Genomic DNA, 24,118 nt, shown 5'->3' on the forward strand with positions numbered 1-24,118 from the left:
TTGTTTAATAATTTGGGTCTTTACCTGTGAAAACGGTTCATTTTAACATCACCTGGTACACTCTCTTAAGAGCCAGAAGGGCGTAGTAAAAAATTTTTGGGAATTGACGTGATTATAATCCAGGTATAAAAAATTGATAAAAAATTTTTTGGCATACTTATGTTTCCTCATTGTAAGTCTAAATTTTTTAAATACGTTTTGGATTCGTGGTAGCCCAATCTACGTTTTGAATAAATTAAAAACGGTGAATTCAAGTTTTTAATCTCCAAAACGTCCAAATACTTCTAATATTTCGACTTGGGATAATGACAGTCAAATGAATTTTGTTTGAACTGAATTTTAAACGGAAGGTCGACAGTTCGATTCCATCTCAAGGTTTTTTTTTTTGAACGTGATTAGAATTTTGTTTTTTGACTTTTATAATAATTTAATTTCAATAATAAAGTAATTTGAGTCAGGTATAAGGGGATAACAGTTCAAGGTGACATGTGAAATTTATAATCCGCTGAAATTTTTGAAGGATGTTGTTAATCTGAATGATATTTTTAGTGGGCATATTGGCTGGATTAAATATTTTATATTTAGTTACGAATGATGAAGAGATATGTTATTAAAAGTGATTTAACATGTCGTGGGCAGAGTAATTCATTTGAATAAATGATAATAAAAAAAAGTTTATACAAGCCAGTATATTTTACGTAACCATTGGGGATTAACAAAGAAAAAAAAATTGACCGTAAGAAAATCAGATTGTATCGAAAAAAAAAATAAACTAACATCAAAAAGTTGATTAGACAGCATTAGACTATTAGATATTGTCTAGACACAACACTTTCGACTTTCTACGTGACAACTGAAAGAGGCTCGGATCGAAAAGCTACGAAACTTTGGTCCGTTATTGTGCAAGTATCTATTAGCCGTTACATCTCCATCCTCCTCAAGTGGAGTTTTATCTGTCTGATAGCCACACTAGTGGTGAATAATAAAAATTGCGTCAGTTCCATTGTAAAAGTGATGCAACTCGATCGCCGGATTTTTGCGCAAACTCTTTAAGATGAAATCAGATTTTAAATTTCTCTAAAACGTTTTTGAATATTTGAATTTAAAATCAAATCGTTTATGAAATAATAACACATAATTTTACCATATATATACACATATATATGTGTGGGTTATATAATTCGAATGATAAATAAACTGGCCGATTGAATAATTACTAATAAATTATGTTAATTATTTTTTGATTTCAGTTGCCATGAGGATGAACATCGTAACTTGTTTATGTGCGCAACCATCACCAGGCAAATGTTTTGAATTATATGCTTATGACGGAAGAATAATTACCAGTAATGAAATAGTAGCTGTAATAGAAGATAAAAATATAAGTTGTAATAATAAAAGAGTAGACGGGAATGACCATGACGAGTGTGGCTGTTGGGCCGGCTAGCCTCGGAGCGCCCTCAGCGATGCTCGGCCCCAAGAGATATCTTCAGCAGGGCAACACTTCTAATCCATCATCACCCACACCTAATAAAGTAAGTTATTAACACTGTTTATTTGTTGACACTCTTTAATTGAGACTAAACACTTCATATTAACCCTATAAGTGTTGCTAATCTCTTAATGCTAATTTATCACTGATTGCTCGATTCATATATTTTTTTTATCTGCTAATTAATTTAATTACATACTTTACATTTTATCTAAAAATCACTGAATTTTTTTACAAGCGTAATTCCTTTTAAACTATTGAAGTTACGTAAAAAGTCAATCAATACTTTTTTTTAGGAAATTTAATTCTCTACAAATTTGTTCATATACATTTTTATCATATCTTTGATACTTTAGCCAGAATTTAAATCTAAAGATTAATTTTCATAGATCTAAATTTTTTTGTTTTTAGAAAAGAAATTCGTTTGAGATTAGAATTAAATTCTGGCTAAACTATCAAATTTATGATCAAAGACCATAGGAATGAATTTGTAGAGAATTAAATTTCCTACAAAAAACATCTTTGTAAATCTTTACGTAAACCCAGTAGTTACCGAGTTATTTTAATTGGAGCCAAAAAAAAATTAAGTAAACACAAACTATTATTAAAATAACAATTTATTATTTAAAAAATAGGTTTTAGTTATTAAGTATAATTATTAAATACAATGACAGCAATTACACATAATTACACAATGACAAATAATTAAAATACCTGAATATTACAAATAATTATAATTACAATAATTAATTGAGAATAAAATAAATATTCATATTTTCTTTTTCTGTTTCTCTAAAAAATAGAAAATGAATAAAAAAAAAATTCAATGACGTTACAAAACAACGTAGTTTTAAAATTTTTAAAAGTTCGTTCAGTGATTTCACGTGAAAGCGTAGCTCGTTATGCTACACGATTATCTCGAGCGATTAATTGGCACGGCGAACTTATTACGCAATCCGATGAATGTACGCCGACCTATCGTTCGATCTAGATATTATTTAATTTATTTTATTTAATTAAACTTATTTTTTCAAACATAACTAAATATATATTACAATACTCCATTCACAAGTGCCTGAGTCAGAATTAATTTTTTTAAATCGGGTCTCGGGTCGTCAAGTGGATATTTTTTTTTCCTTAATGAATATTTTAATTTTATTACATTTTGAGCAATTGTTGTTTTTTTTATTAAACGTGATGTTGAAAATGAAAGTGTATTAACATATAAAGTAACGTGTAAAGTAGTTTAGGTTCGAAAGTCAACTAGATAATAAATAGCTTCCATTAAAAGCAAAGACAAAAAAATTTTTTACAGATTTTTTTTTTAAATGCTTGAGTTTTTGTGTTATTTATGTAATATTACATTTATGATACAGTATAATACTTGAACTATTGCATTACAAGAAGGAAAACAAGTTTTGTAAAGCTGAAAATTCTGAAATTAAAACGATTTATGAAGGACGTTTATTTGATGACGAGATTTAGTTACTGGGTTTCAACTTTCTAGAATAATTAAATAAAATTCAATTTTTTTTTTAAGCATTTTATTAAATTTTTATTAAGTATGCAAGGAAAAAAAATTGTTTTGAGATTAGAGGCACGCAGTTGGATTCATATTGCGAGAGTGTAAATTCAAATTAAGAGAGATAAGAAATATAAATAAACTAAAATATGTAATAAAGGAAAAACGTAATTGGGAAATTTGATATGAGGGTATGTGAGAAGTTATACCATCGAGGCTCGTTTCACGTTTCTTATTTTATATTTTTTTTTCTAATTTTTACGTCGTCTTGAAGTTACGTCGCACGCGGATGGTGTTGTGCAACGGACAGACATCGTGAGTGTGCGGCTACGGCAAATCAACCACCGTGACCCTCATGGATCGTGCAAGGATGAGTGAAAATGCGACACTCATCGCAATCACCATTAACTTTATATTAAAGTAATTTTATTAAATGCTTCCGCTAGATTTCTGTGGAAATTTAATGGAATTTTTTAACTTGTCTTTATTAATCTCAGTCATGGAAAATTTTTTGTTTTATTTACATAATTATTTTTTAATTACTTGGGTTTTTTCTTCCCGGTCCGTGAAAAAATTCCTCGATTACAACTTCAAGATTTTATAGAAACAAATTTTTTCTAGAAGAAAAATGGAAAAATCAAACTTCGTTACTTTTCAAAATTTTTTAGGCTGGTCCACTTTACCCCACATTCTGAATTTTTTTATGGCTGGGTCATATTAACACCCAATTTTTATATAGGGACTGAAAAAAAAAATTAAAATCAGGGAGAAAAATTCCAAGTATTAAAATTTTTTCTCGGGCCCATTTTGCCCCTTCGTATTTTTCAAATTTTTCGCTCTTAAAATTTTTTTTAGCTTCTTGATCTCGACTTTGAAATTTAAATATTTGAAAATTTAAAGTCTGATTTGTCCCGCAGAATTGATCCCAAGACATTTTAAAAATAATTAAAGTACAGGAATTCAATATTTATCACTATCAATTAAAACTTTTAATTAAAATAAACTATTTTAATTAAATCCCGTCATTGAAATAAAACAATTCCATTAAAAATCCCAGTAAATTAATTAAAATAAATAAAACCTTCACAAAACAAATTCTCAAAAGCCCATAATTTAATAATTAATAATAACTTACGAGTATTAAATCACTCGATCCAGCGCAATAATTATTTAAAAATAATTGACAATAATAATAATAAATATTCAAATTATATTACCCGATTAAATAAAATAAAAAAAAGCAGATCGTCAATTACCACCGGTTATTGACTTTTACTATGACTTCCGTGTAATTTACTTTTATTTAATGCTTGTAAACGACGCCCGCATATTTCTCTTCATCATCAGTACTTAGTACAGTCCATATACCAACCATTTGCAGTGTAGTCGCACACTACGTAGTTGTTCTAAGTCGTGAGGCGCATCACCGAGGAAATTCAACTAAGTACCAAGTCTCAGTCTAAGTGAATATATCCCAGCATATGTTGGCTACTTATCCACTATAAGACACCGTCTCGTCTAATATGTTCCGTATACTTAATCAGCAAAGTTATTCTCATACTGGAGCCCACATCACATCAACCGCGAATCATCTCCATATTCCAGAGCTTACTTTTCCTCCATTATTTTTTTTATTATTATTCTTATCTCTCACAATCTCCATCTCCACTTGTAATTTCGCTCTTTACTCAGTGCAGATACCTGTACTCTGCATGTACTCTTTACGTTTTTTATCTAAGACCGGGACTGAATGAGAGAGAGAAGGGAGAGACGGAAGAGTGGCTGCTGTACACTCGATAAAATTAACATCCTGATTATTAAAGATGAAATAATATAAAATTTAAAACGCTAAATTAAAATTTCATCCCTGAAGTAAATATACACTTACGTACCGGATCCATCTAGAGATCCGTGTGAAATTTATACGATCCAAGGTATCAATTAGACGTGAAATGGAATTTAACTTTCCCCAATACAAAGAGAAGATGATTACTCCGATTTATTTTTATTGGAGAACCAGAGCCAGGTGTATTATTGTTTGAAGACCGATAAAAATAATTTCGTGAGTGGAAAAGTACAAAAAAATAAAATGAATAAAATTTTAAATTGTGGGTACGTTTGACGGTTATAATTTTTTAGCAATAAAAGAAAAGGTATTAAAGGTTATTTTATTTTTTTTTAATGCTCAGAATTTTAGTCGCTTTCTCTTGTCTTCGCGTTCGTCTTCGCCTTCACCTTCGCCATTGAACATCACTTGTAAAATGTCTTTCCGAAGGAAGTTTATATTAAGGAAGAGATGTACGGGTACTCTTGGTTGTGGTTAAAACTTAAAACACGTGCTTGTGATGTGTGTGTGTGTATGTATGTGTGCATGTATTACTTTCGCAGAGCTGTGAATTAGCTTGGCGGTCTCACCTGCGTGATGCGCGCATATCTTGGGACAATGGGCGGTCTCTCTGGACTTCCGGTTTCACGATTAGCTGGTAGTACAGGATCGTTGCACCCAGCCACTTAAACTTCTCACTCATTCAATATCGCTCACTGACGACAAAGCTTGTTATACACCAGTAATTTATACTGAAAACAAAATTAACTCGTTTTTTTTTTGTCGTTTTCAAAAAAGTTATTGCTGATAATTTTTTTACGACAGCAATTTTTGTTTTACAAAATAAATTTAAATATGACGCGGTCTAGGTTAATTTTTAATTAGTTCAGAAAATTATCACTAGAGGGCGAAATGTAAAAAACCTTCTCACCAAAAAATACCCAAAAATAGTTGATAAATTAAAAAAAAAAAAATAAAAATTGAATTTTTAAACTGACGGAAATAAAATTAATTATTTAAATTAAAATGAATATTTTTTCTAATTTTTTTTCACGGCTGTCAGTCTTAAAAGTTTTATTTTAAATTTCATTATTTATTCATGCAAGTATTCTATTACTGTTATAAGTCATATATATTTATGAGACTAAAATCCAGGCTCATATATTTAACATCAATCGAATGTCCTGCAGTTCAATATATTTTGTAAATTCTTAAAAAAAATTCGTGCATTTACAATTCTACGATTTATATTTTAATAAACCCGGTTTATTCTTATCTTTCTTTCCTTTTATTATCGGACGTGACCTACCAGCTCACACTTTACTTATAAATTTATTTTTCCCAACTCAATCCATCCAAATAAAATGAACGCATACGACCAATTACTTATACATTTTATAACACAATAAAATATACTCGGTATTAAATAAAAAATATATATATATATAAAATTTATTCATATAAAAATAACTTTATTAAACACTAAAAAATTTATTCATTTAAAATATTCAAAGTAATGTCTAATTTATTACAAATTCAAGTTATCAATTAACATATATCACGATTATAAAATATGTCTTTTGAGAAAGTATCGAGGACTTCTAGGCACTTAGTTAATATAATACGATACAACATATGCGTCCTATTTTTCCTCAAATAATTTCTCTTATTCAATGCTACACATTTTTTTTACACGAATTATACCAATTACTTATTATTAAAAATAAAATTTTTTTCTCGTAAAAAAAAAAAAATAATTTTCTCAGTAACCGACTTTATAATTTTCATATTTATTTAAATTTAATTGCAGGTTCCATTGATTAGATTGAGTTTCTTTGAATTAAAAGACCCGTGTAAAAATAATGACAATAAAGTTAGCAGACATTTAAAAATTTTTTTGTTGATTATTTTTAACAAAAAAATAAATAATAAAAAAAATATTTTGAATAATTGCACATATAGTTTATTAAATTTCCGACATGTGCATTTTTTTAGAAATTTTTTTTTTATTATTTATCTGTCAAAAAAAATTTTTTTTTAATTTCAAATGTCTGCTAACTTTACTATCATGTAAAAATATGATACTGAAGTTAGCCGTCTAATAATTTTTTGATTTTTTTTTAAGCGAGAAATTATAAAAAAAAAAATATTTAAAAAAATTGCACTTATAGTCTTTTTAATTTTCTACATGTGCATTTTTTCAGTTTATTTTTTTCTTCAAATTTAATTGTTCAAAATAAAATCCTAAAATTTTTAATTGTCTGCTAACTTCAAGATCGTTGTAAAAATTCGTTACAAAAACGTTCATGACCGTGAACTCCAAAATTGAGAATTACCCAGAGGAAAAGTCTACAGTAGTTAAGAATTTTCCACACTTCTAATTATTTTAAAGTTGCAAATATGTCAGAATTGTCTCGATTTTGAAAGTTCACTGTCAGGAACGACTTCGGAAAATTTTTGAACGAATTTTTTTTACACGAAGGGTTCAGTATATAAATAAATAAATAAAAATGAAAATAAAAATAAAGAAAAAGTAGTGTAATGTTTTATGTAGCTAGAGTTCGATGTCCGTTGGTAAATGATCACAACACCTGTCTACATATGACGCAGGTGTAGAGTACTCCGTTACGCGACCATGAGGACAGTATATTTACAAAAGTGGACATTAAGGAATTTCTTGGTTTTTAAAATAATATATTCGTGTCATTAGTGTATTTAACTTTTTAAAACCAACTAAAAAAAAATACAAATACAAATGAAAAAACGGTTTAATTAAGAAGTAATTTCGTGTTCTAAAATCCTAAATCTATTAATAGTAATTAGTAATTATGACGACACAAATAAATTAAGTAAACAGTACTAAAGTATCCGGGATATGGAAATTGATAACGGAAACAGATAATTTTATAAATTTTTTTTCTTATAAGATTTTTGTAATTGATTATTTTAAATAATTGTATAATTAATTATTTCGTTGTCCTCATTTTTTTTTGTTAAATGGATAGTAACTGTTGCTCAATTAAATAATGTAATTATTTATGCAATAATTGGCAGTAGCAAAAAATTCATTGCTATTAATATTAAAAAATTTTTTATGCTGCACTTTAAATTTAAATTTCTTCTAAACTACTGGGTTTATGTAAAAAGTTGCCAGCATCTTTTTTTTAGGAAATTTAATTCTCTATAAATTAATCTCAGTACATTTTTACCGTATCTTTGGTAGTTTAGACAGAATTTAAGTTTGAAGATTTAAAAGTTAAGAATCCTTGAGAAACTTTTTTTTTTTTTAAGTTATTGGAGTTCTAATTAAAATTACGGCTAAACTATTAAAGATACGATAAAAATGTATGAATACATTTTTGTAGGGAATTAAATTTCCTGTAAAAAAGATGTCATTGACTTTTTTCGTAATCCCAATAGTTTACACGCTATCTGACTTGGAGCTGAAATTAAATCCCAATTACTATGAAAATATAATCTTTTAAAAAATTTTCACACATTAAATTAACCTGATTAATCCACGACACTTAATAAGAATAATTTAAAGTTAAAAAATGTATGATCGGATCATAAAGACAGGAAGTTTAACTCTCACTTTACTTCCTCCAACGAAAAAAAGATTCTCTTGGTCTAAAAAAAAACATATATATATTGCCCTAAAAAAAAATAAAATCCTCGTTACACGAGGCGTATAAACACGAAAGTTATGCGTGCTTGAGTAAAGTATCTTTAGATTCATTGGAATTATTAGACATTAGTTAAACCACGGACATGGACTTTCGTGCGACCTGAGAGACCTCGTGGAGACCACGAGAGCTATACGAGAGTTATATTACGAGTCTCTCTACTTACATTAAATAAAACTCTATAGCTAACCAGTAAATATATAAGTAAGTATATAAGTATAAATATAAAAGTAGTGGTGCAGAGTGCAGCAGTCTCTCATGCAAGTCCATCATTACGAAAAACGGTCTCGTGGTCTCTCACTTTATTTTCTTAAATATGCATCGTCTTATTTCTACGTCGACGTATTACATGTTATCTGTCACAGAAGAAGATACATACTCCCATGAATTCATGGATAACATGGAGTTTTATTCCATAAATTACACAGATTCACATATATTATAAATCGTTACAGTCTAAAATAATAATAATATATGAATTAAAATTAGGGAAAGCCACACAAAGTGGATGAAGAAGAGTTTAAATTTATTAACGGTGAGATAAACTGAGTAACGAGCTAATGGAAATAATAATTATTCTGTTCCAGGGCTACGAGACACTGAGCAAGGGCAAGAAGTCGTGGAGCGTAAGGTTGGGTCTGTCACGGCAAAGTCAGCCGTCCGATGAAACGACAAGTGGTTGGAGCACGATAAGCGGTGGCAGTGCCCTGTCCCGTCAAATGCTCTACGGCGAGCCATGGCTCTACGGCACAGTGAGATCTTCACGCTCTAGCTTGGAACCCCGGGGTTTTCTGACCCCGCCTCCCCCACCACCTGGCGCTCCGATCCTCGTAGTCTGTTCTTGTCCCGAGTTCCTCAGCGGGACTACAAGGAAGCTGGGAAATTGCCGTAAGTGCGGAGGTCATCGGCTCGCTGGGATTCCTCTGGGAGGAACGTGCAGGATTCCTGCCAGCTCTGTTCGCACCAGACCCAGTCTTGCTGGTAATTTATTATTTATACTATTTATATGTTTCAAGTCATTGACTGGAAGAGTAAATTACTCAGTAGGCCAGTCAAGGAATTTTTTAAGTTGACGGAAAATCCTGAGACAACCCGGACTCTGGTTACTTGTAACGCGAACCAAATTTTGGTAGATGGGGTTGAAAAATTTTTTTTTAACATTTAATAGAATTGTAGAATTTTTAAAACTGGGACAATTAAATTTTTAGACCTATGACTTTTTTTATGGCATGAAATCTAGAAGTTTTATGAGAAATCATAAAAAATGTCTCTTCGTTTATTACTTATGCAGGTAATTAATTCTTGATGTTATTTAAAATTATTTTATAGGAGTATTGAGACCATCAGTCGATGACCCCTACGATGTTATGCGAAGAAGTCGTTTAGTAGAGCCACGGTCACGTGCCAGAAGTATATCTCCGCACCGTCAATCAAATCAACGTGACCAACGGAGTCAGAGTGTGATCCGTAACACAAAAGAACGTAAAATTAGCAACGCAAGTACCACAGCTGTTTCGCGTACAGAGTGGTTTGATACCGAAGTAAATTACGCTGATGAATTCACAAGAAAATCTCCCGCAGACGATTGGGGTAAAGAAAATTCCGCGAATTCCAATAGTCCCTCAATAACAGCAACTCCACTATCCACATCGACGTCATCACCGACATCGACATCGACATTTACTTCAGCAACTAGACTATCAAAGGGAAAAAACAAATGGCAAGAGCCGCTAGCGCGAACTAATGGACGCGAAACAGAAGATGTCAGTGTTAGCGTATCATCGACACTCGACTCGCGTAAAAGTATTCTCGAGTGTAATGTTAATCCGTACTTACTGGTAAAGAAAAACTTAACGACCAAGGATGAGGATGATTTGAGTGATGATCTGTCCGATAATGCCCTCGAATTAGACGATATATCATCTTCCAGTTTGTTCGATCCATCAAAAGTCAAATCAATCGAACGCTTACCCAACCGCGGAGCCGTCGCGGCCATCGGTGGGCAACGCATACGCGTTTTTAATGAAGTACGCGAGCTGATATCCGACGATGACGACAATATTCCCTCGATTCAACCGGTCACGCGCATTCCCATCCCTAAAGTTTCGCCCAAAAGACCACCGCGAAGACCCAAAGAAACAAAGTCCGTCTTAAAAAGTATTCTCAAACGCGGGAAATCTTCAGGAGCTTCGACTAATTCGACAGATGGCATACGTAAAAATGTACTTTTTAATGTTAATAATATTATATTCGCACCAGAAAAATCTAATGATAGAAGAATCAGTAAAAATTCTTTGCATAATAACGTTAATATTAATAATAATATTAATAATAATAATAATATTAATACTAATAATAATAATAGTAATTGTAATGTTAATCTCAATGGTAATTGTAAAGAAGATGACTTAGAGAAACCAATAATACCAGAAGAGGTAAAAGAACGCCCTAAATTTATAACAATTCCAAATATAAAAGAACCAAAACGTCAGGAAAAATTAATGCCGAGTGATAAATTGAGTCCGTATTCGGGGGTTGACAAGAATGTCCAAGAAAATAAAATAATACCGGAAATAAAGACGACATTTCAAGACAGAAAGGTTACTAAGAGACCGGAAGTACCGGCAAGAAACAAAAAGATCGGTGATAATAAAATTATTAGTAACGACAGTAAAAAAGAAGGGAGAGACTGCGAGAAAAATGCGGAACAAGATGGCGGGTTTTTGTCTATAATGGATGCGACGATTCCAAAGATTGAAGTACGGCCAGAAGATGACACTAACCTGGAAATTGAAATCGAAGAGCTCAAGGATCGACTGACCGATATTGAGACTGATGACAAGGATTTGCTGCTCAAGGCTGATGGTAAGATAACTTTCTCTTGTTTTTTTTAGTTGCTAATTGATTGATAACAGTAATTAATTTTTTTGAAATTATAATTGAGGGGTAATTTTTTATATTGAACGGTTAAATTAATGGGTCGTTAATAAAAGTAATCCTTGAACTCGATGAAAAAATGAATATTGCAAGGATTATTATCAAGGATAACAGCATGGACAACTTTATGCTACTAGTTTAAGATATTGTAATACAACTATGATCGTAACGATCATAACGGTTATTACTTTTAAAAGATATTTCATTCATTACCTTGACATATCGTCATGCCTCTTATACACGCACGTTTGTTTATTTAAATCTTGATCCGGTGATCTTGATTTTATAGTTCGAAAGTAAGTGTTCGCGTAAATTTATAAATAGAAATGATAATGAAAACCGGGGGACAAAGATATGATAGTTTTATGTTTATGATATTATTATATTTACGAGGATAAGTCGCTCGGGTTTTAAATTTAAGAGTTTGTTTTTCTCCAATGAAGCTTTTAAAGTAATGATGTAGTTAATCTGGGGTTTTAATAGTGGAGTGGGTGGACGAGAGAAAGGTTTAAGGATCCGGATGACCCTGAACACACGTTTTCTTAACATTAACGACATGACCGTCTAATGTGTAATGGAAACCTGTATGTGCAAATTATTCTGTTGAAGAAGTCCAGCGTAAGATAAGATAAGGTCATGGTTTAGATATTATTTATTTTTGTTCTTAACATAAAGTGCATCCAAGTAATTAATTATATTTACTAAAGTTGTCGTCGGTAACGGACGTGGGTCTCAAGGAAATTAATTAAATTAATTATGTTTTACTAAATTATTACCGTAAAGTCAAATTATTTATTGGTTTTGCGTCTGATGTATCTAATAAATTTTAATTTTATAAATCGATTGATATATCGATTGAAAAAATATTCGATTTATCGATTTAATGCTAGTCTGGTAAATTAATTTACAGAAATTCATTTAATTTCAATTCAATAAATTAATTACATGTATCGATTAAATGAATCGATTTTACGTATTAATTGAATAAATCGATTTTAGGTATCGATTGAATAAATCGATTTCAGGTATCAAATGAATAAATCGATTTTAGATATCGATTAAATAAATCAATTTTAGGTATCGATTAAATAAATCGATTTTAGGTATCGATTGAATAAATCAATTTTAGGTATCGATTGAATAAATCGATTTCAGGTATCAAATAAATTAATCGATTTTAGGTATCGGTATAATGAATCGATTTTAGGTATCGATTAAATAAATCAATTTTAGGTATCGATTGAATAAATCGATTTCAGATATCAAATAAATTAATCGATTTTAGGTATCGGTTGAATAAATCAATTTTAGGTATCGATTGAATAAATCGATTTCAGGTATCAAATAAATTAATCGATTTTAGGTATCGGTATAATGAATCGATTTTAGGTATCGATTAAATAAATCAATTTTAGGTATCGATTGAATAAATCGATTTCAGATATCAAATAAATTAATCGATTTTAGGTATCGATTGAATAAATCAATTTTAGGTATCGATTGAATAAATCGATTTCAGGTATCAAATAAATTAATCGATTTTAGGTATCGGTATAATGAATCGATTTTAGGTATCGATTAAATAAATCAATTTTAGGTATCGATTGAATAAATCGATTTCAGATATCAAATAAATTAATCGATTTTAGGTATCGATTGAATAAATCGATTTCAGGTATCAAATAAATTAATCGATTTTAGGTATCGGTATAATGAATCGATTTTAGGTATCGATTAAATAAATCAATTTTAGGTATCGATTGAATAAATCGATTTCAGATATCAAATAAATTAATCGATTTTAGGTATCGATTGAATAAATCGATTTCAGGTATCAAATAAATTAATCGATTTTAGGTATCGGTATAATGAATCGATTTTAGGTATCGATTAAATAAATCAATTTTAGGTATCGATTGAATAAATCGATTTCAGATATCAAATGAATAAATCGATTTTTGGTATCCATTAAATAAATCGATTTTACTTATCGATTAAATAGATCAATTTTAGGTATCGATCGAACCAATCAATTTTAGGTATCGATCGAATGAATCATTTTTAGGTATCGATTAAATAAATCAATTTTAGGTATCGATTGAACAAATCGATTTCAGGTATCAAATGAATAAATGAATTTTAGGTACCGATTAAATAAATCGATTTTAGGTATCGATAGAATAAATCAATTTTAGGTATCGATTGAATGAATCGATTTTAGGTATCGATTCAATCACTATTTGACAAATAAATTTTATCAATCAATTCAACAAATCGATTTAATTTTTTTTTTTCATCGTATCAAATTTTATTACTAACTCATTTTTTATTACCATCGTCTTAAAATTTTTTGAACTAGTCGATTTTATCGAATAATCCGATTCGAACCCGATTCGCACGGCCCTAAAACTCATTTCTCAACAAATATCTATAATATTTTTATTTATTTATTTATTTATCATAATAATATTTATCAAGATCTTTGTTCATTATTTGAAAAAAAAATTAATAAAAAATGAAAAAATTGAATGAAATGGAAAGGAATTGAATGTCGAATGAAAGTGGACGCGTGGGAAAGGCACGAATTGATCGGAACAATGGTAACCGAGTCGCTCCCTTATATGGAACACCGAGTACATTTATCGAGTGGACGTGGAGTGAATAACAAATTTCAGCGGTGTCAGGAAGAGTCACTGGTGCTGTGGCTGTAGATAGGAAACTTGCACGCGAATAAATAATACACCGACACCTCAATTTATTAATCCAGAGATACAAAACATAAAACAATACTACATTTAAATCGATGAATACTAATCAATCAACACTCTGCTATTATATTAAGTATCTCTCCAGTACAACGACACTTTATTTTATTGCCATTTTATTACTATTGAAGACATATCAGCAAACATATGTCATTCCTGATGCCAAGAGACGGAAAAGACGGTAGAAAAATACTTATTCCCCTTCCGGTCAATCATATTTCCTGTTGTCTCGCGTGCTGAGATTAGATAATATAACACGATAAATATTTTTTAAATCACAGACTCGATTCTTTATGTACTCGAAATTAATTGCGTGGATTTTTCATTCCGGATATTAATTCAATCTATTAACGGATACAAAAAAAATAGTAACGGACATAATTTATTCTGTAATTAAAGATCCTAATTATAATGTGTCATCAATAAGATGTCTATTGATGTCATGACAGAACGCTGACAGTTATAACACTAAACAAATTCTTTCTACCTCCTGTTTAAAAAAGTTCAGTCCATTAAAATAATTGAGCGTATCAAACTTTCATCAATAAAATATTCTAACCCGTGATTCCTAATCTATTAAAACATTTTTAAATTAAAATTAAATTTCCCCTCATCAGATCGAGTCATAATCGCATGCTCCTTCAGACATATAATGATATTCACTTGATTAAGCGATTAAATATAAATAATTTATAACAGAATACAATCCAACATATTTTTATAAATTCCCGACACTTGGAGAAATTTACGAACCATAAATAACGTTAAGAAATAATACTCGCTTACGTAATTATTTTATTATTTTTTCTATTCAATTTTTAATGGTAATTTAATGTGCATATATTTTTTTTTTGTTATTACTTATTACTTATGTCAATTACATAAGTGTCGAATTCATTAAGCGACAGAATGTTTTTTATCTTCTATAAATTTTAAGTTTCATTGAATTAATAAACATGAATACGAATTTGTCTTTATAAGAATAATAATAATAATAATAGTACTGTTACTATCATTAATATAATTGCGCGTGAACAAGTACTCGGATTTTATCAAATATTTGTGAGTAAAAATTTTTCTCGGAACTTTTGATGGTTTTTCTACTAGAGGACATCATAAAGAACAAAAAATATTTATATTGTGATGGGCTATTCTCAACAGGAGCAAAGTTACGGGCTACTCTTTATAGAAAGTCATGGAAAATGTCATCCTCATTTATCCTCATTCATCTTCATTTATCCTCATATGGATCTGAACTCAAAAAATAAATATTTCTTAGGACTTTATAGGGTTTCTCCTACTAGAGAACATCATAATGAACAAAAAACATTTATATTATGATGAGTTATTCCCAACTGGAGCAAAGTTACGGGCCACTGTTCATAGGAAGACATGGACAGCATCTCCACCAACTCCTCAGATGGATCCGAACTCAGAAAATAATTTTTTTCTTAGGACTTTTTAGGGTTTTGCTACTAGAGAACATCATAATGAACAAAAAACGTTTATATTATGATGGGTTATTCCTAACAGAAAAAAATTTGAGGGCCATTTTCAATAAAAATACATAGACGATTCATCTGCCCGTATCTGCCCGACGTCGATTATTCAAAAAATAAATTCTTCGTAGGCCGTTTTCCGGTTTTTCCTACTAGAGGACATCATAATGAACAGAAAACGTTCATATTGCGATGGGTTATTCCCAACAGAAGCAAAGTTACGGGCCACTCTTCATGAAAATGCATAGGCAGCGCATCCTCACCTATCTTGATATGGGTCTAGATTCAAAAAATTAATTTTTCTCAGGACTTTGAGGCGTTTTTTCTACTGGGGGGCATCGTAATGAACAAAAAATGTTTATATTGTGATGGGTTATTCCCAACAGGAGCAAAGTTACGGGCTACTCTTTATAGAAAGACATGGAAAATATCATCCTCATTTATCCTCATTTATCCTGATATGGGTCTAGATTCAAAAAATGAATTTTTCTCAGGATTTTTTTCGGTTTTTCCTACTTGAGGACATCGTAATGAACAAAAAATGTTTATACTACGCGGACTTAATTCCAACAGGAAAAAAGTTATGGCCCACTTTTCATAAAAATACATAGACACTCATATTCATCCATCCGCGTCTCTCCCATCAGACTCCAGATGTCAAAATACATATTATTTAACCCAATTTTTCTACTTACGTATGACCAAACAAATACTTTTCTCTAGTATTATTATCATTATCACCATTATTTATAAAATAAGTAAATTACAATTTTTTTCTCCAACAAAAAAAATTTATGAATGCAGTTTCGTAATAGCAGTTTCGCTTTTCAATATAAATTTTAGTAATTACTCAAGTAATTGATTAAAAATTAATAAATAATTGCAGCCACAGTATAAAGAAATTTCTTGGTCAAAAAAAGTTAACAAGAGATTTCGCGACGGGGAACATGATTAATGCGCGATCACGTAATACCTCAAAGTCAAACAAAAAAAATGTTTAAATAAAAATAGTAAATACGTTTAAAAGTATTAAGTGTAACAAGAAGTATTAAGTTTAACATAGAGCCTCCGGTGTACTTTCTCCATCTTCTAGTATGTTCAAGCACTTAATAGGTGTCTTGTCTTACCCACGTGAAAAATATCGCGCAGATTAGCTGGCAGATAATCCAATTGCTCTTTACTCCCCTTTTATTTTATTTTCATTATTTTTACTTTTATTTTATTCTATTCTATTCTATTCTATTTTATTTTTATTTTACATCATTTCCTTTTGTACAAACGTACAGAATAAGAGCAAAGCCGTTACATTAGATAAATAAAGAGAGTACCGTTGTCCGGAAATCTTGATGAGGAATTAATGCCTCGTAATCTTCACAAAATTACACTTAAATTTAAAACAAGAAAGCGTGGGCCTTGTTTGTATTTTATAAACTCTAAACTTATTATCTTCCGTTCCTTGTTTTTGTTTGAGTTCCAACAGTTTATTATTTTGTTTTTTGTTTTTTTTTATTTTGACGGAATCAAGTTGATGGGCTTAAAGAGTGTAAAGAGAACTGGGACACGACCTTTCTAATGTCGATTTAATGGCCGATGGTAGATTCAAATGCCAAACAATCACTTTAGCTCGCTTTGCTTTTAACTCTTATTTATTATTTACAAGTTAATATATCATATAACACTAGAGGAAACCTTTTAAATATTTCATTTTATTTTTTTGGTTTCACTTCCTTTACTTATTTATCTGAATTTTTTTTTACGCTACTTTAATTACAAGACCGCTATGTAATGTAACCTAAAGCGGAAAAAATCGTGGGAGATTTATTTTGAATTATTGGATATTTTGTTTCAATAATTCATTGACTTGTTCATCATTTAATATCCGAGAGAAAACGGTAGGAATTAGACGGACATTAGTTGGAAGTCTATTTGGTCGTGTTTGAACTCCCGGCTTGGTTTCACGTTCAGGTGAATGACCGAATTCATAACTTTGTTCCATTAATCATAACTGGATTCTTGTTTATGAATTTTTTTTAAGTTATGTAATAATTCTTTTGACTGATAAACTATTAATATATAATTATTAATGATCTCGAGTTATGTTTTGAGATTACATCTGCATAAACACAATAATATAATTCAAAAAAAGGCCACTCGGCATTCGAAATCGAAGTAGAATTCTTATTATTTATTCATTTGTTTTCAAGTTTTAAGATAAAGTCGAATTGGAAATAAATTTTCTATTTGTTCTGGGGTCAAAAACTGCCAAAAATCAAATTTTGGCCATAAAACGGAAATCGATCGTATAACGTAAAATTTTTTTGAAACTTGAAAAATTATCGTATAACTCAAAATTAAAAAAGGAAGGTATAGTTTATTTTATTAACTTCGACGTTATTTTTGAATAATGACGTTTCCGTTAAAAAATTATTTGAAAAAAAGTCACAGAAGTAGCATTTTTTTTATTTTGGGAATTTCAAACGCCCGCCACTTCGTCACAGTTGAAGAATTTGTGTTAAATTTAACATGAATCACATGTCCCAAATGGTCCACTCATTTTTGTGTGTTAATTTAACACATTATACTTGTGTAAAACAATAATACAGGTTTAAAAATTGTTGAGATCAGATAACACATTCATCTTTAGTTATATTTACACTTGACATTGAACTTTTATACACAAGAACAAAATTTGCAACTGTGTAAACTTAGTGTAGATATAATCCCCGTGAAAAAAAATTTTTGTTCCTAATGAATTTAGATCTGAATTTCATCACAAAACTCAGATCATGACACAAATATGACTTTCATCATGAATTTGCTCCCACAATTTTTCGTCTAGTAAATCCGTATCACTTCTAAAAATTTATTATTGCGTCTTTGAATTGGACTTGGGATGACTTCAATAGAAACTTGACTGAATTTTTACTGAATTAAACCTTTTGTCAAATTTATCGATTCAGAAATAACCAATAAATTTCTTCTATCAAGTACTCGATTATCGTGAATCAGTTTCGATTGTAAAATTAATTAAGTGAATGAACTTCGGATCACTTGGATAAAAATTTGACTGAGTCATAATTTTGTCGCGATTAAAATTGTTGATACAAATTTATGATGAAAGTCATATTTGTGTCACGATCTGAGTTGTGTGATGACATTTAGATCTAAATTCATTGGGAACAAAAATTTTTTTTACACGGGTCGTTTGTAGAAAAAATGTGCCAAGTTTGACTAAGATCTTCTTCATCTTAGAAAATACTTCGCGGGTCGCTATTCTTAAAATAATTTGAACATTAAGCTGTAAATTTTTTGCTGTATAAAATATATTAAAACACTGGGTGATGATAAAAAGTATCTGGATTTATTACAGATAAAAATCCACGTCTGTGTTTAACAAGGAGCCAGAGTGACAGATCAATAGCAAAACCAGATATGTCAGCAACAAGCATCCAATACTTAGATACAATGCGTTTAAGTCTCCGTCGTCCTTCGGACAAAGAAGAGACTAAAGAAATCCAACAAGACACTGAATACAATCCGAGCGAAAACTTATCACCCACGTCTACGATTCCATCGATAAAAATAACAAACGCAGACTCTGACGATAAATTGAATGGTTCAGTGACAAGTATGCGTGAAATTAAAAAAGAAATACCAGCCCGTCCTTCAGAATTGGCTGAGAAAGAAGCAGAACCTCCTCCATCTTCCATTATATCGTCTCCATTAAATCCTTCAATCGAACAGTTTAAGCGAATGCGTCCGACTTCATGGTCACCGCCGCCTGGAAAACTAAAACATACCGCTCGTGAACGTGTGAGCGACCCTGGACCTTTCAACCACATAATTGTAATGCCAGAGAATAAACCGAATCACAGTATCCAGACATCTTGGTCTCCAATCGGCAGTCCGTGTTCCAAGATCGAAATTTCATCAAAACCGGAAATAAATATTTGCAAAATAACCGTGTCTCCGAAATCAACGGGAACTCCTTTAGTGCATCGTCTTCAAGTGGGCGGTGAGTTCCCTAAAGGGTCACGACGTACTTCGATTCTTATAAATGGAGACCAGTCTCCTGAACCGGAACCAAATGTTACTGACAACAAAGTAACCATCAGTGTAGGGGGCGAAGACAGTGTTTGTAATCCGACGGTTATTTCTGTAAACTCAACGAGTCCGCCAAAGATTCAAAGCTCGACGGAAAATAGAACCCTTGTTATTTTGGATAATTATCAGTCGAATATTGTTTTGGAATCGGCTAAAGATAAAGCGAAAGATGACATCAAGATGGCGGACAAGAAGAATGAAAAGAAAATGGAGGACAACCAGGAGTGTTCGTTGAGAGAAGAGAAACCTCGATGGTCAGCATTGTCCAAGGAGTCGCTGATATCGAAACTGCTTGAAGATTCACTACGGAAAGCGCGGGAAAACGGGGAAATTCTTGACGAAAGTAGCGGTGAAGCTATTTTGAGAATTCTTAAGCAAAGTTTGTTGAAAACTAAAGAATACGAGAGTTCAGAGTCGACATTAGAAGCCGAACAAACTTTCTCACGGTCACCGAGTTTGCATTCAGATGTTGACTTTTCGGTCACCACTAATCTGTTCTTGGAAGAAAATCCTTACGAAGTTATTAAGGAACCGATTTATGAGGAAATTCCGGACGAACCACCGCCACTGCCATTGAGCCCACCGCCGACTGAGGATTACATTAAAGGACGCATTTATTTTCCGGAAGAGTACAAGGAGAGTTATTACAAAAAAGTCAATGCTGGACAGTATTTAGGCTCCTATTTGACGGATGACGTTTTCAAAAAATCTGAGGATGGAGACTACTTGTCCAAAAGTCCGCAAGAGTTTTTTAATAAGCCCGCGTCGACGGCGGATGGAAAGCTGACCAAGAAATTCGAGTTACTGAATTTTCTGATGGACAAGGAACGGCCGGTTGTTGAGGTCGAAGAAGATGAAGTTGAAGACGATGACGAAGACACTGAGGGCGACTTGGAGGCTCTTTATGAACAGAAGGAAACTAGTATGGGCGACTTGAGCTCCAAGAGCTCGCAGATTTCTAACGTTTCGGACAGCAGTGAGGAGTGCAATATTATTCTTACCAGTGCTACGGAAGCTTCAAAGGTAATTTCCTTTTTTCATAAAAATCATTCATACCCTCGAGTCAGAAATTAAATTTCCTTTCGTTTGAGTACCCACATCAATATATTTACATGAAATCGTTATTAAGTAGAAAGTGACCATTATATAAATAATTGATTTACAAAAAAATTAACTAATCAGGAACTTGTCGTAATATATCGATGTTGGTACTCATTCAACGCGGAATTGCACCAACTACTCAAATATAACATTCATTTTCCTAAAAAAAAAATTTACTCCGAAAACCCTTAAGATATTCAACTTAGCCGACGTCTAATAATTTTCAAATTTTTTAAAAACTATAAACTATAAAAAAAAAAATATTTAAAATAATTGCACTCATAGTTTTTTAAATTTTCTCCATGTGCATATTTTTATTTTATTTTTTTTTTTAATAGACGTCAAAAATAAAAATCAAAAAAAAATAAAAATTTTTCTCAATAGTCAATAAAAAATAATTTGTTACTCAATAGTAAAAACGTCAATTAAATTTAATTAAAAATATTGTAATTTATCTGCAGTCAAGTGCGGCTTATAATAAAATATTTGTAATTACACCAGCTCATAATCTATGATCCGAGGCGACAAGAGAAATAAAAAAAGGAAAAGATATGAAAAAAGAATCGAATTTACAGACACGGAGCGTGGACATCGAGCGAACTGACAGCGGAGTTGGATCAGAGAGCAGTCAAGCGAGCAGCAGCCGCGGCGTGGTAAGACGTTGGCGAGCCGGAAACACCTCATCTTCCTCCTCCTCCGGTCCGGGCAGTCTCCTCGCTGGAATCCCTCAGGTCATATCCGGCGATGCGAAACTCTGCGAGGATTGCGAGCAACGTCTTGAGCCTCTAATCACCGACAGGTACACTAATAATAAATAATAACTATTCAATCATGCGTATTACTACACTCTACCCGTCAATACAATAAGAAAAAAATCTGCAGACGTCATCTCAAAAGATTTGATTTTCCTAATCCGCGATTCGGAACCCGTTTACTTTTTACTTTTTTTTTTACTTTGAATTTTTAAATTATATTGCGCAAGACTTGAGAGTAAAGTAACAAATAATAGTAATTAAATTAATTGTTAATGAATGTGTGAAAAAAAGAAAAATTTCTCCGAATTAAATCTGTTGTTAGAGCATTTGAATTTATAATTTTAAAATTTAATTTAATCCATTTAAAATGTTACTTTCTCTGATATTAATCCTAGAACAATAGTCTGCTCTATGGCCTATAAATTTGAATTAATGATAACAATTATAATAAATATACAACAATTATTATTTTATTGCGCTTTATTACTTTAATTTTTCTTAGTGGAAAAAAGAGTTTGAATAAAATCAGATAACAAAAGTTTTAGATGAACAAGTAGGATTTAATTTCTTTGGATCTAGGAAATTTTTATAATTATTATTTAAATTTTGAGCTTCTGAATGATAATGAACTTTCGTATGGTTAAAAAGAATAAAAAATTGGAAAACGTGACGTAAATTGCGATATTAATAGTGAAATTTCAGGTATTTTTATGTCCTACTCGAAAAACGGCTTTCTTATAATTTTTATGTATGGTAAAATTTTTTTTATTAATCGATGCATCGATATAAATTTCGATACTTAAATTCTTTTTTTACTTTCAATGATTTTTAATTGATTATTTTATTTTAATTAAAAGTTTTTATCATTTTTTCTAGAAGTAAAATTAATTTTCTAAATCTCAAGTTCAAATTTAAACTTTTTCTTTTTTTGAGGAAAGGGAGGGAACCCGAAATTTTAAATAAATTCAAATTTCAAGAGGTAAAATGGGTCACCAAATTTTCTTCAAACTGTAAAAAGACACCATAGACATTATGGGGAATATTTGAAATAAATTAAACTTTCTAGGGGTAAAATGGGTCGCTAAATTTTTCGTCAAACTGTCAAAAGATTCCACAGACATTATGGGGAATATTTGAAATAAATTAAACTTTCTAGGGGTAAAATGGGTCTCTAAATTTCTTTCTAACTGTCAAAAGACACCATAGACATCATGGGGAATATTTGAAATAAATTCAAATTTTAGGGGTAAAATGGGTCGCTAAATTTTTATTAAACTGTCAAAAGACACCAGAGGCATTATGGAGAATATTTGAAATAAATTAAACTTTCTAGGGGTAAAATGGGTCGCTAAATTTTTATTAAACTGTCAAAAGATACTAGAGACATTATGGGGAATATTTGAAATAAATTAAAGATTCTAGGGGTAAAATGGGTCTCTAAATTTTTTTCAAACTGTCAAAATACACCAGAGACATTATGGGGAATATTTGAAATAAATTAAACATTCTAGGGGTAAAATGGGTCGCTCAATTTTTCTTCAAACTGTCAAAAGATTCCATAGACATTATGGGGATTATTTGAAAAAATTAAACTTTCAAGGGCCAAAATGGGTCGCTAAATTTACTCCAAACTATAAGAAGACACCATAGACATTATGGGGAATGTTTTAAATAAATTAAACTATCAAGGGGTAAAATGAGTCACCAAATTTTCTCCAAAATTTTAAAAAGATACCATAGACATTATGGGGAATATTTAAAATAAATTAAACTTTCAAGAGGTAAAATGAGTCACCAAATTTTCGTAAACTGTCACAGGGCACCATAGACATTATGGGGAATGTGGGCAGCCTATAATTTCTTACTGAAATTTCAAAAGTGCATAAAAAAAATTAACACTACCAAAATTTTTTGAAGTGACCCAATTTGCCCTCTAGTCTTATGCTGAAATCTAATTAAAATGAATGAAAAATTTTTCTGGTTAAAACTAGGTGTGGATATTTACACTTCTCATTAATAAATAAATAAAATGAATGATTTATAGTCCACACAATAATTTAAAAAAATAGAAACATAAATATTTAAATGGAGTAAGTTAATTCCTGTAAGTCTGCTCACTTTTCCGGTTAACTTTCATATTTACGGTAGAAAGGTAGTATACAAATGCCGGTGATCGACATGTAGATCGTTTTACAATGTTGTAAAAGTTTCGTACGTTTGCCAATTTTTATAATTTTAATTTAGTATGAGCTAAGAGTTTTAAAATTAAAACGTTAGCGTTATAAATTAGCTTTCTTCGTCGCTTAATTATTCTTAACGCGAACTGTCAGAGGGATGAGGACAGCGCGAGAGCTTTTCAAAATAAAATCGAGCATTCGATAATCGTGAGTACGCTTTCGCTTTTAGTGACAAACAGAATTGATAGCAGGTGA

At 30.9% G+C, this 24,118-nt stretch overlaps 1 protein-coding gene across 2 annotated transcripts in view; it reads left to right on the forward strand.

Moving 5' to 3' along the window:
- LOC130670210 (uncharacterized) overlaps window positions 1–24,118 on the forward strand; it is a 51,125-nt gene that overhangs the window by 22,099 nt on the left and 4,908 nt on the right. For both annotated transcript variants that reach the window (XM_057473488.1, XM_057473489.1), the window contains exons 2-6: window positions 1,251–1,535; window positions 9,113–9,506; window positions 9,855–11,390; window positions 19,097–20,853; window positions 21,507–21,730. In XM_057473488.1, the coding sequence (XP_057329471.1) occupies window positions 1,413–1,535; window positions 9,113–9,506; window positions 9,855–11,390; window positions 19,097–20,853; window positions 21,507–21,730 (4,034 nt within the window). In that variant the 5' untranslated portion in view covers window positions 1,251–1,412. The remainder of the gene's footprint in view (window positions 1–1,250; window positions 1,536–9,112; window positions 9,507–9,854; window positions 11,391–19,096; window positions 20,854–21,506; window positions 21,731–24,118) is intronic.

The sequence above is a fragment of the Microplitis mediator genome, chromosome 6 (assembly GCF_029852145.1).
Source record: "Microplitis mediator isolate UGA2020A chromosome 6, iyMicMedi2.1, whole genome shotgun sequence".
NCBI classification, from domain to species: domain Eukaryota; kingdom Metazoa; phylum Arthropoda; class Insecta; order Hymenoptera; family Braconidae; genus Microplitis; species Microplitis mediator.